This window comes from Rhea pennata, chromosome 20, assembly GCF_028389875.1.
Source record: "Rhea pennata isolate bPtePen1 chromosome 20, bPtePen1.pri, whole genome shotgun sequence".
In the NCBI taxonomy this organism is placed as follows: Eukaryota; Metazoa; Chordata; class Aves; order Rheiformes; family Rheidae; genus Rhea; species Rhea pennata.
This window is the reverse complement of record NC_084682.1, coordinates 10,506,596-10,519,953: the sequence shown is the minus strand read 5'-3', so window position 1 is coordinate 10,519,953 and position 13,358 is coordinate 10,506,596. Positions and strand designations below refer to the sequence as shown.

The 13,358-nt window shown below is 43.9% G+C and overlaps 1 protein-coding gene across 2 annotated transcripts in view; it reads right to left on the bottom strand.

The window, feature by feature from the left end:
- The window catches only part of AUTS2 (activator of transcription and developmental regulator AUTS2), a 745,402-nt gene that overhangs the window by 546,921 nt on the left and 185,123 nt on the right, over positions 1–13,358 (bottom strand). For both annotated transcript variants that reach the window (XM_062592634.1, XM_062592635.1), the window contains exon 2: positions 2,080–2,289. In XM_062592634.1, coding sequence (XP_062448618.1) covers positions 2,080–2,289 — 210 coding nt within the window. The remainder of the gene's footprint in view (positions 1–2,079; positions 2,290–13,358) is intronic.

The window sequence follows — 13,358 nt, the reverse complement described above, 5'->3', positions numbered from 1 at the left end:
GAACTCGGGCAATCAGTGGGATGGATGGAGGAGGTATGTCTGTGGGGACTGCGGCCCATGGAAGACCTGCACCAGGGTACGGACACCTGGAGGGGACCAGAGTCCGTGGGATACCCATGATGGGAAAGAGAAAACGAGTAAAGAGCCAGGAGCCACTGACCCTGCACCATGGCCTCACCACAGGGACGGTGCACAACGTGCAGCAAAAACAAGGGAAGGAGGAGGAAGGGTGGAGAGGTGAAGTGAAATGCCTTGATTCGAGGCTGTTTTGCCTGTGACACCATGGCATCTTTTTCTAAGTGTAGTTGTCAGCACCTAAACTCTTCATGACACTAAAATGTTCTTATCTGAGGAGCTGGACCCCAACCATACGTATTAAATTTATATTGAGCAAGATGTTTTATTCCCTCCCAGCCTTATCCCTCAGGAATTAAGCAGAGTACTCAGATTTATCAGCTAAAAGGAAAACCATTTTCCATGACATTTGACAACTCAATACCTTCCAAACCAGTGTATATTTATTCTTAAAAACATAACCTCACAAATAACTCCCATCAGCAGCTAGGCCAATTCTTCATTGCTTAAGTACCAGGCAGAAAGGTTTCACCTGACAGCAGGCTATGTCATGGGAATCAAATAGTGCAGAAAGTCAGCTTGATGAAGCCCAGCTCCTACTGCACAAAGCAGATACATTTACCATTTGACACACTAAAAAGGAACAGAGTAAAGAATGCGTACGGGAACACAGAAAATGGTCGAGGCAACACAGCAACCTTCAATACCTCCCTACAAAACAATTTCTGCACCAAATATCCCAAAGAGCTTGCCTATCTCCCTTTGAAGTGCAAAGTAAAAATAAAATTAAATCAGAAGAGATAACACCGTAATAGGCATGGCAGTGTAGAACAGGTGTTTCACAATTGCTTGCATTGCTAAAATGCTCTGTGAGTTCTTGTTCTAGTTCTATCTACGCTCATGGCTTAAAAATACTAGTGGAAACTCATTTTTATCAACTTCTGTAACTTGGATAATCAGAAGTGAATGAAAGTCAGTGTGCTGGTCATCCTCAGAGTTCCCTTCATCTTCCTGAGCTCACAAAATGAAAAGCTGCTAATTCTCACCACCTTCCAAAACCTGTTTCTTTACAAAGCAACGTTGGGTTGCACCAAAGACAGAGACGCGTTCAATAAATGTCAACTATTTCCATTTGAGTTTTAAATCCTGGCTAAAGAGTCATTAATTATGTTCAAACTTAGGTCAACTCTGGTCAACTCTGGCCTCTTTACTGTTACTTTAGGCTACGGCTTTGCAGCCTATGAGCCAAATGAACACACAGGCACATGTTATACTTAAAATGCCCAAACTTCAGGTTAATCTTCTGCATACAACAAACACATACACAAAAAATATAGATATTTGTTCATCATAAAAGCAGAACATGGTTATCTTTTTCCCTGCATCCTGCACAGCAGAGAAATCACACTTGCCATGCTTTTTTCTTTTTTAAAACACCAGAAACAAAACAATCCGCGCAGTTTTGCATAGCAGACCAGAATCTCCAGCCTCCACCTCGGCAATCCTGGATGCTACGTGCTCATTCATCCATCACACGTGCACCACGGCTCCCGCCCTAGGAGCATAGCTGTGTTGGGAAGGCAGAAAGCTCTTGCTAACAGTAGTGCTCAGTAAACCAGAAGAGCACACGCTGGTACCACTGACATCCTACAAACGAGCTCCTCCTACAGTAACAAGTCTCGGAGCTCGATTCCTCTTGATTTACAGCCACCTCTCTTACAATTACCTCACCCTGCCCCTGGCACGCAGAGCGGGGCTTAGCCGCGTGCCCAGCCAAGCTCGCTCCCAGCCTCGGCACGCTCGCTCACCGGCTTGAGCCCACCACCAACACGCTGCTCTCTCGCCCCTTCTCAACCGCTCAGTTCATCTCGCCATCTACCAGAAGATGGTACTGAATGGGACCCGGCAGCCCATATAAGCAAGTGACCCCACCAACTGGGAAGTCCGCTTGGGCAAACCACGCACCAAAGCCCTCCCTCCGGCAGCAGGTATCTCGGCTCCCACCTGTCTGAGGCCCTTCGGGAATTTCTTCCTCTTCCCCAGGTGCTGGCACAGATTACGGTCATTCTCGCGGTCGGAGCTGTACTGGTGGTGGGGAAGTCTGTTCTTTTTGGGAAGGAACGAGAGCCCGTTGGTGAGCGCTTCCCGCTTCTTCTTGGCCAGAGGGTTCTGCCGCTTCTCTACGCGCTCCTGCGGCTTCAGCGCGACGTCCTTCTGCAGAGGCAGGGAGTGGGCAAGGGAAGGGGAAGGAAAACACAACCGTTAAAATACAGATCACGGGTTTTTTCCAACCGTTTTCAAGCAGCAGTTTTAGGCAGCAGTTTCCAGGGGGCCGGCAAGCACTCGCGAGCCAATGTGACGGTCACCGGAAAAGGAGAAAAGCATCTTTGCTGCAAGTCAGTTAATCAAAAGACAGGCAAGTAAAATGAGTAAGATTAAGCGAGTGCACACACAGAGGCACACATACTCCTCTACATTTCATACCGTCAGCCCTACTATTTCCAAACACACTTCATGTATCAACTGAGGATGCACTTAAAAGACAGCATATGTTCATAATGTTTAAATTAAGAATCGTCTTTGACTTAAGCAAGTCTTGGCCTTTGACATTTCTTTTGACCTATTTCTTACATTTAACAAGACAAGGCAAGAGCTGACCTAAAGCCAATTAAAGCCAATGTATCTCAATTGACTTCTCTGGACTTTTCTTCAAGCCTGACCTAAGCAGAACATTTCCAAATCTCACAGAAAAAAATCATTCTTGTTTTTGAAAACTTTATTATTGACCCTTCTTTACACTCCATAATCAATGTTCATCTATAAAAATATTCAAGTCCTGTAACATAAATGCAAATTTTGTAGCTTAGGCTACAGATAGTTTATTTGCTTGCTGATAACCTGTAACACACTGAATCTGTGCATTTGCTTTAAACAAGCATTACTCGAAAATAAATTTTCCAATAATCAAAGGCAAGAAAAGAAGAAATAATCAGAAGTTGCAGGGTTACTGGGAAAAAAAGTAGTAGAAGCCACTGGAGATGTGTACATTACGATGCATGTTATGCCTCTAATAAATCTGCAAGTGCCAAATCATGCCTACTCAAAGAATTTCATATGTGAAAATATGGGTATTTCCATACAATGTGCCTATTACTTAAACAGCATAATACTTTAAGCATATTCTATTAACATGCTTGGTTGCCTTGACCTTCAGGTCCCGTGAAAAAAGCTGTCCATGGCCTGCCATAAAGCACTATGAGATCTTGTAAGCCTTCATGCTTCTGTTTACTGTCACTTAATATTACAACTGGCAGTATGACATTTTCTGAGGAGGAAATCGGTCTGTTGGTCCCTTTGTCATACAAAGATTCATGTCCAGGAGAATAAAATCCAAATTATGCCCCATTTTGCTGCAAAAATATGTCTAAAAGCAAAAATCAGTCTAGCTTTAATTAAGGAAACCTCCTGAATGCCTATCTAAAATACAAGAGCCTCAAAAAAATTAATTAATATTCTCACTGATTCTTGCTTTTAATTTTCTTAGACTGAAGACAACCCAAATTCAAATTTGTTACTGCATAGAAAAGAATTTTAAAAGCATTAAAGAAGGGAGTAAGGGACAGAGGCCATAAGTGGTTTTTTTTAAAAAAAAAAAAAAAAAATTATTTTCAACAAGACATCATGGGAAACATCCTAAGCTTTTCTTTACCCAGTGCTATTCGTAACAGAAAAAGTTAGGAGCCCTATCCAAAAATCATAAAAGATCCTTATTATCCTTAGGTTCAGAGTATGACCAGTATTTTGAGGGATGTCTGTCTTTTCTCCGGTCCCTCTAGCTGTTAAAAAAATCCACAGTAACACTGATCTTTATAACGTTCTTTGAGATCTACTCTGTACATAAAGCAAACTAAATAAATAATTAAAAAAAACAGAACCATCTTTTTGAGCACATCTTCTGTCTCCGTCCCTAAAAAGGTTTCAAGTTTAGATACATGCCATAAATTTGCAAAGGCAAGCTCTCAGGTGTCACGTGCGGTGACAGCGACTTCAATTCTCAACATCAACAGCTCCATAAAAAGAGCAACCAGAAGAACTCCGCGCACACGTGGACCTGCCACGTTAACGCAACCCGAGCGCCCTGCAGCGATTCCAGCGTTCGGCCCCATTCCCCTCTGCCGAGCTTTGTGAAAGGAGCTGGAAAACAGAGCAACGCTGGTTTCCCCAGGCAACTTCATCACGGCAAAAAGCACCAGAACGACCGCTTGCTCCACGCGCTGTATTGAAATAACGAGGTGCTTGATCACGAAAGCACACTTGTACCTTAAGATAATCATCACTGGGCTGATGATGATAAATATAAAGCACTTTTTTATCTTGTCAGATCCGTACCAAACGCCAGTGCTTTATGAACTGCACGCCGTCCCCGTGCAGGTCTCCTCTTACACTACAGCGCTAGGATTTGCGCTGCGGAAATGCCATTGGGATGACTTGCTCTAAATGCGGAAAGGATGAAGGAGTGACGAAAGGGAAACTTTCTGGAAGAAAAATATTCTCCTAATGACTAAATAGCTTTGGTGGGATTTTTGCAGCTAGGGATCTAAATGAAACAGTGGCAGGATTCCAGAAGCTTCTAAAACACCTAACGCGGATAACGTTGCCATCAAGAAATTACTGGCTTCCATTAGCTTTTAAGAGAGTGTGAGACAGGTCAAAATTTTGCAGATTACTACAGGCACATCTGGGAAAACCTTCCCCATAAGACCCCCACGTTCGAGCCAACCCCACTAACAGTTCCATAGTTTCACGAATTTTCAGACACACCTAAAGCGAAGCTTGGCTTGGGATGAAAGAACCTGCATATAAACCTACAGCCAAGATAAGCAACTCCAGCTTCACGACACCTTCTGAAAACTCTTAAAAAAAAAAAAAAAAAAAAAAAAAAAAAAAAAAAAAAAAACACCTATCTTCCAGGATAGAAGAAACGATTTGCAGAAATCTCCCAAAAATATGCCTGTTCTGCTTGCAGCCAAAGGGAGCTCCGTTTGTATATACCTTGCCATTCTGCAAACTGTAAAAGCAGACCCGCATGCAACGAGGTGGATTGATTTACTACGAGATTTCGATATCAAGATCGGTGTTTAGACAACCAAGCCCGTCCGAAACAGCCAGCCGCTTTTCAGTAGCTCACATCTCTGTAGAGAAAATTACAGTGCTGAGGGTCAAAACCTTGTATTATTGAATTGTAAGGTGGAACCTCTCATTGCTTTCAACAGATACACTATTTGGCCTTAAAAAAAAAAAAAAAAAAAAAAGCAATTCTATTCTTCATCTGCAGACTGGACTGCAACAGGACACCCCGAAAGCAGAAAACCTTAGACACATGCAGATAGGATGCATTAAACCCCGCTGGAATAAAACCCACTGGTCTCAGGATGTCGGGGGAAAAGGCTCAGCGGCGCCCCGAGCATCTCCCCCGCGGGAGCGCACCGGCAGGCGTTTCCAGCCCAGAAACATTTCGGCGTTGGCCCCTTCCACCCCGCCGGCGTTAGGGTGGGCACGGCCGCCCTCTGCGACGGCGGCATGAGGCTGGCAACCGCCACCCTGGATAAATCATAAATCACTTCCCGCTTCCTGCCCGTGCTCCCTCATCCAATTTTTAATCTTTCCGTTGTTTAGGCAGAGGACAGTAGCCGTACCGGGGCGCACCCTGGCACATTAGCTAGCGTAAGCTTAATTACGGACTTAAGCATCGCTGTGATTAAAGTAATAAGCTGTAATTACTCTAAGGTGACAGGACTGCACAGACCTTATCTACATAGATAAGAAGATGTAGTAATATTTCATGTTGAGCTGTATTTTTCAGCAGCTGCCCATGGAGTTGATTCAAACTAAGTAGCACTCCTATGAACAATATATTCCGACTTTAATGCAGCTTTTTCTCCTCCCCTGCCAGCGTACAAACCCACACATTATTAAATAAATCATACAAACATATTAGGCATGGTTTAAAACCATCTTATTCAGAGATATCTTTCATCAGTAAAGTGCCTTAAGTGTATCAGGAAGGTGACTTAAATGTATAAATATGTAATTACATACAATTCAATACAAAAGTGCATTAATATTTATGAGTGTACCGTATAATCTAAAAAAATTTCCATTTGTTTTATTTCTATTGGACACATTAATCAACCCGATACCACTGTACGTGCCGTAGCGGCGAATCGCCGCCCGTGCTGAACAGATCCCTGCCGCGGCAGCGCCAAGCAGGAGGGCTGCTGAGGCCTGATGCGGTGGCACCGCAATCATCTCGGCTCCGGGGAGCACTGAGAGCTGCAACCCAAGCCCTGCGTCTGGCGAGGAGGGCAGAGGCAGCAGCCTTGGGTAGCTCAGATAATTTCACAGGGGAGGAGGCTTGAAGGACACACTGCGCTCCCACCAGGTGTTCATGTTCCAGGGAGTTGTGCCTTGTCTACCATGGGGGAGTCCATCTCCCCCGGGCCATAAATGACAATAAAGCAGCTCCTCGGTGGCAGCTGAGCAGCGCTTCACACGATTTTCGGGGTATGTACTTCATCCTCATGAATCTCCTCCGGGAGTCTATCGCTAGCTGTCCTTTCTCCCTGTCCTCGTCCCACGGCCACCTCCCTTCCCTCTGCAGCAGACCAGAGGTGGTAGACACCCAATGTTGCTGTCCCGCTGGCACAGGAACCTCCAAAAGCAATGTGGCAAACGTGCCGCAAGCTGCATCTGGTGAACAGTTCAGGTGGCCGGCAAGGGACTTCAAGCCTCAACCTTGTTCAATCAACTTTACAGAGTACTTTTCTGATTTCAGGGTCAGGTTCAAGAGCTGAAGTTCTGAACTTGAATGCAACCCCGATACAGGACAACTTTTAAAAACTGTTTATTTAAAATAGAAGTACGTTATAGTGCATGGCCAGTGAAGCACCAATATCTGTATTACTCTACAACTATATTCCAGTTATTTGCTTCTCAGGTTCTTGCTTTTCATGCTGACTTAACATTGCAGCCTAACAATTTACCCCTTCCTCACTCCAATAATAGAATATAAAAAATTAAGACATCTCTTGAAAACACTCCAAATTATTAGACAGACATGAAATGCCAATGTAACGCTCCACTTAAATAGTTAGAAAGACATTTTTGAATCTACTAGTTGGCCACTGTCCACTCTGCAGACATTTCAAGTGTGAAATCCAACCCTCCTTGTCAAATAAAGCTGTAAGAGACGTACTTCTGGAGTCTGAGCCCATTTACAAGCTAGAAGTAATTCATGTCTGAGTGAGGAACTCTAGTGCAGAAAGGAGGAGACAATTAAAAAAAAAACAGCTGCAGAAGTTGATTTAAAATTCTTTATAGGTTATGGACACAACAGTAGCATTGACTGAGCACCTCAACCCTGGCTGCCAGCTTGGAAGTGCTTCATCCAACAGCGATGCTTACGTGAATAGAAGAAGGAATCAGGCCAAGTCCTTCCTATGCAACAAATACACAACCAAAAATACTGACAACAGCTCCGCAACCGTATATGCTGAGAAAATTTGTTACGAAGGTTTAGCTTGCAAAAAATTTAGCTGTCTAGGTCGTAGAGCTAGAGATGGAGCTAGCGCAGTTTCAGCAGCAGCAGGCACTGTGCATCGTTACGGTCACCCAGGGGAGCAAGCAGCACCTTAACAGACAGCTGTACAAACCGAAAGACAAGAACGAACAGCGGATTGGAAAACAAGTCCAGTATGAGCGCTACCTAAGTTGCCATCCGATCTCGACTTCGGCTTATACTGTGTTTCCTGTTATGTAAGAATTTCTGAAGTTGATCGATGAAAATGCCCTAGGACTTCAACACCGCTCTCGCGCTCACTTCCTAATTCATTACTTTAGTTCTGGCAGAAACAACAAGATGTAAAGGCCTGAAAACAACGCACTGAGTAGTCCCTACAATCTTTCAAAATCAGAAACCAAAACAAGATGTTTATAACAGTCATTCATTTTCCTCCAGATAAGATAGCTAAAGCACTGTGCATCCCTTCAAAAAGCACAACTAGTTCCTCAGGAGCACCTGTCGGGGGGGGGGGGGGGGGGGGAGGAGGAGAGAAAAAAGCAGAAACACTCCTAACACAGGACGGAAAAGCAGGCAGGTATAAAGTGCAATACAAAAGACAAAAGAATTCTCTAACTACGGAAATTACAGTATTTTAGGACACAAGGAACTGGTAAAAAGAGTCACGGTGTCAGCTCCACTGACTGCAGCGGCCCATCCACTAATCCAAGCAATTTCTTCGAGTTGCCAGACCTCTTCAGAAAGGTTTAATCTTGTTTTGTTTGCTTTGTTTTCAAAAAATTACAGTCCGTGCCCTCCTGCATCTCTCTCAAATCTGGAAAACAAAGTGGTTCAGTGCTGTGCAACAAAAGGTGGTGCAGCAGACTGAGGATGAAACGTTGTACCCGTCTGCAGGCCTGCACGCCCTGATTACAGACGAAGGCGAAACAATAGGAAAGCAACTTGCTGTCTGCTTGAGATACGTTTTATAAAAAGCTTCTGTAGCAAAGAGATTGCTTTGATTTCTCATCCCAAAATCATTTGTTAACGGTATCATTGATAAACAGAAGGTTCCTTTTCAGGGGTTGCTGATTTAAATTGCACGCAAAAAGCTACATTGAAGTAACATTATTGAGGTTACAAAAGTCAAGGACTTGGAAGTTATGAAATGCCAGGATTAAGGCTGCAAGCACCACCTCAGTGCAGCCCTCCTGTGCATATGCACTGTGATACGATCTTTAATTACACGGTCCCGCGCTGTATTTCCCCAGCGCACGGAACGGAAAGCATTCAGGTAACGAGCAGCCGTTCGGGATTTTGTTTTCTTCTCTTTGTCCAACATGTGGATCTAAAACTCGTTTACTTACGCTCCATTCAAGGCTGCCACTGAATGCACAAGCATTAATTTCCTCAAGGGCTTTTCTATATAGCTTCTAACTATAATATCAGATGCTCAGCAAATATCAATGACATATTTCATAGCAGTTTAGCCAGACGAAGGTATTTCACTATTCCCATTTTACAGGTGGAAACAGCAGCCCAAATAAGCTCAGGTCAAAAATGTCTGCTAATCTAAAAACCCATTAGGAAGCACCTAGGATTTCATCTTCCAGAGAATTTAGCCCTGCAGAGCACTTTATCTAATGAAGCCTTCGTGGAGTTCGGCAGCTGCAGCGAGCACGGAGCACTCCAGCAAATCAGCATCACTGAGCGCCGGATAATATACGGAGACGGATAGCGACTGTTCCTCCAAGCGTTGTTCGATGGCCTCCCTCGATGCCCCACACGAAACAGGGGACAGAGGCCGGGGCAGAACTGGATTCTTTCCAACTACACGCAACACATTCGAGCACGAGGAAATCCTCCTCGCTGCAGCCCTCGCCGCACACCTCGCCCCTTCTGCAGCAGGTCACGGAGGGCTGCGGCAGGACTCGAGGCTCTCCCAGGGCGCTGTACTGATGCTTTTCCAGGGCGAGCCTTGCCTGTCCGAGTGAAGGAGCTTAGGCTCTTCAGGAAGATATATACTATATAGTATATATCTATATACTTAGGTCACTATATACTTAACGACTGCATCATAAATCATATGAACACGAGGGCCAAATAATAAAAACGTGGACAAACTTTAATAGCCCTAATACGGGGGCCAACGGAAACGAGGGTTCATCTGGATTGAACTATTCCCTACCTCAGCCGTAGCTATACGTTTCAAACTGCGTTCTGCCTGACTTTACTTAAAGAATATACGGGTGTCATTTCATTTCTACTTAGATTTTATCCAATACTATTGTTTTTTGTAGCGGGAAGGCAATCCTCAGCACATGTAAACCATTACTCACATCTATTAATATGCTAGACCTATGCCAGTAATCTGAAAAAAAAGTATTTTACTCAGCAAAATGTCTTTACCTAGTCATAACTTTAACAAACAGATCGTGATTTCCTTAAGCATACTCTGTGTTTGAATGCAGACATTGTATTTCTCTACAATTTATGCCATTTCGTATTTCAAATCAGATTTAGGCTGCTCCTTTGTGATTAATTACACAGACTACACAATACCGTTTCTGTGCCTCACCTGAATAATTGTCTCACATTTAATTAAACCAAACACTTAAATATGTCTCTAAGTCTCATTGTGTTCAACGCAGTTTTAGAAAAATACTTGAACTTGTTCTCACTTGGGTTGACACTGGTGACTAAGAGTATACACTCAAGTTTTCACCACAACACGATAAAACATGTTTAAAATGAAATTTCTGCAAATCTTTTGAGTACGAAAGATTAAAACTTATTCCTACACATCAACATTTACAACAACAGAAAGTAATTGCTCAAAATTTCAAAGGCACTTGCTTCTACAAAACAGCTGCAGTAACTTAGCCAAAAGCCATAACGGACACGTCATACACAACATTTTTCCATAGCATTCACTAAGGCTACAAACGCTGCACAACATGTACCTTCAGCTAAAACCTAAGGCCACAAGGCCAGATGTCGAGCCAGAGAAACTCTCCTAAATCCAGGCTGGCAAAAGCTGATCTCCTCTCTGAAGATGAATGAACATTAGAGCAATCGATCTGAGTTTGCAGAAACCCGCTTTTGGAGCTAGCGTCAAGAAAAGCGCTGAGAAACGCCAGCTGGGCTTACAGAGCCAACGCACTGTTTTTCTTGACGCTGCTTGGATCTGCAGAAGGCAAAGTACAAACAGACGATTTTGTTCAGACAGATTCAGCCAGAAGCCTGGGTACTCCTGCCAAAAGGAGCGATCCCGAAGCTCTCGCTCCACCAGCTCCTGCCTGCCTGCAAGCCTAGGATGGGTTTGGGGGTCTTTCCCCTCCCCCCCCCCCCAGAGATTTTGAGGGGTTTACACAAGTGATATTGATGTTGTGGCCACTTCTTGCACATCTGTCTGCACGCAGGTCTGCCTGAACTAAACCTGCGACACCTGCCTTTTACCAGCACATATCACCTAGAACACCACCAGAACCACCCTCTTCTCCTGAAGAACCTGCTTCCTCTTGGCACCATTTAACCCTACTGCCACTCTTGGCAAGTGGCATACAACCTCACACAAAAGACTGATGAAGACACATTTTGAAATGAAAGGAAAGTGATTAGAAAATCAGGAAAAAGAGAAAGAGAGAGTGCTCAGAGATGACCAGAGGCCTGCATCACTCAACTCATGGGGAGCTTGGTAATATGCTTCATTAGGGAAAGGAGCAGAACCTTTGTGCAATCACAAAAATACAGTTCAGCTTCCTGTCTGGAAAAGGAACGTCTTTCTAGACTTCTGACTGAATAATCAGAAAAGAACTAATTTTAAGGAGTGTAACCTTACATTTTCTGGACTATTCTTTCCCTAGGAAAGGGATACCGTGAAGGCAAATTTGGTGAGTAAAGAAACCCGAAGGATTATCTTCTTGCATAGTGCTGATTGCTGCCGGATCCCACTCACTGCAACAAACATTGAGAAGCACAGCTTACCACAGCAGCCCAGACTTACCATTGCCTCGTCCTTCTTATCGCATACAAAGGAGATACAAGCTGCTGCTATCTCAGGATTCTTCATTCACAGGAACGAGGAAATTCACAGAAAATATATATCACAAATATTTTGTTGTTACTTTACACAGCTTTAAGCAACCATATCAAAAAAAAGAAATCATATCAAAGAAAATCAGATCCGCTGGACAACCACCATGCACATTTTCTGTCTTTACCTCTCTCTCCTCCTAGTGCATCATAGAATCAGTAAGGCTTGAAGGGACCTCTGGAGATCACCTAGTCCAACCTCCCTGGCTCAACCAGGCTCACCTACAGCACGGTAGACAAGATTGCGCCCAGGCGGGCTTTGAATATCTCCAGAGAAGGAGACCGCATCACATTCTCCCAACAAAGCATTCCTCTCAGCTTTAGGCCAGGGGACGCACCAACATCTACCTGGCATCGTCAAAACCCATCAAGTATATCCAGCAGTTCCTAGGAGGGAAAGCACAGCTCCTTCCTTCTATCCTGTATTTAGAATATGGGCTCTCCATTTAAACGAGCACAGAAGATAGCATGAATAAATAAAAAGGGAAAAGCAGAGATCATGTTCCTCAGTTTTATTACAGGGCATAGATCCTATAACGCAATCTCATGCACCAGAGAGAAAAAGAAAAATAAATGATTTGTTTTACTGTTGCTCCACAGCTGAAAATATGTCTTTTGCAAATATTCAGCTTTTTTTTCCCCCAACCTACATTGGATAGATCTTTTGTAACTGAAGCATCATTTAATGTTCAGGGCTATTCAGTAGCTGGAAAAGCAATTTCTGTAATATTTCACATTTACAGCCACCTAGAAGCCACAAATTTAACTTTGCAGGGATGCATGGTTAGTGGAGCCACAGCTGCAAAACAGAGCATCTCAAGTCAAGAGCTTCCCTCATGCCTCCAGCAAACTTGCAAGGAGTTACAAAAACTGTGAATAATACTGCTAGAGTAATACTTAGATTCAAACCACACTATCGTATAGCAGGCTGTCTCGACTGAACTTGTAACCATTTCTTCTGTAGAAAGCATCTGAACTGCTGTCTCTCTGTAAAGCTTTGCCTCGAGCGGAAAGCAGATAAAGCTCTGCAACGCACCTCCTGAGAGCTGCGGCATGTGCTGAAGAGAATGAGAACCTTCAGCAGGAATCTGTCTACAGTTGGAAGAAACCTTTCCTATTAAAGATCTGTTTCCTAAGCTGCTTGTTGGCGCTGGTACCCAAATCCCTCCTGTTTGATCTCATCACAGCTTGTATCCCATCAGGTGCAGGATGAGAGCTGCCCAGACTGACAAGGTAAGTTATTACTGCGGGTCCTCGGAGACGTGCTGAAATTCCTGCTCTTCCGCTGACTCCCTCTGCGACCTGAAGCAAGTTACTTAAGTCCCAATCCACTAAGTGGGTATTCAGGGGCCTAAAACTATTTAAATACCAGTGATGGATTTTGGAAAGGAAAACAAATGGCTTTGTGTGTTTGGGCTTTTACCCTTCCAGGCACCAGTGCTCAGCTGTAAAATGGAAGTAAAACCACTTCCTATTTCATCTGTTCCTTGTAATGCTAAACACTTTAAGAGGTAAATGGATCAGATACTGCAGCAACAAAGCGGGCAGCGCAGTGGCATGGAAAGAGCAAACAAGACACCGCAGAGGTGACATGGGCTAACAAAGCTGCCATTTCATCACCTTCAGTTCA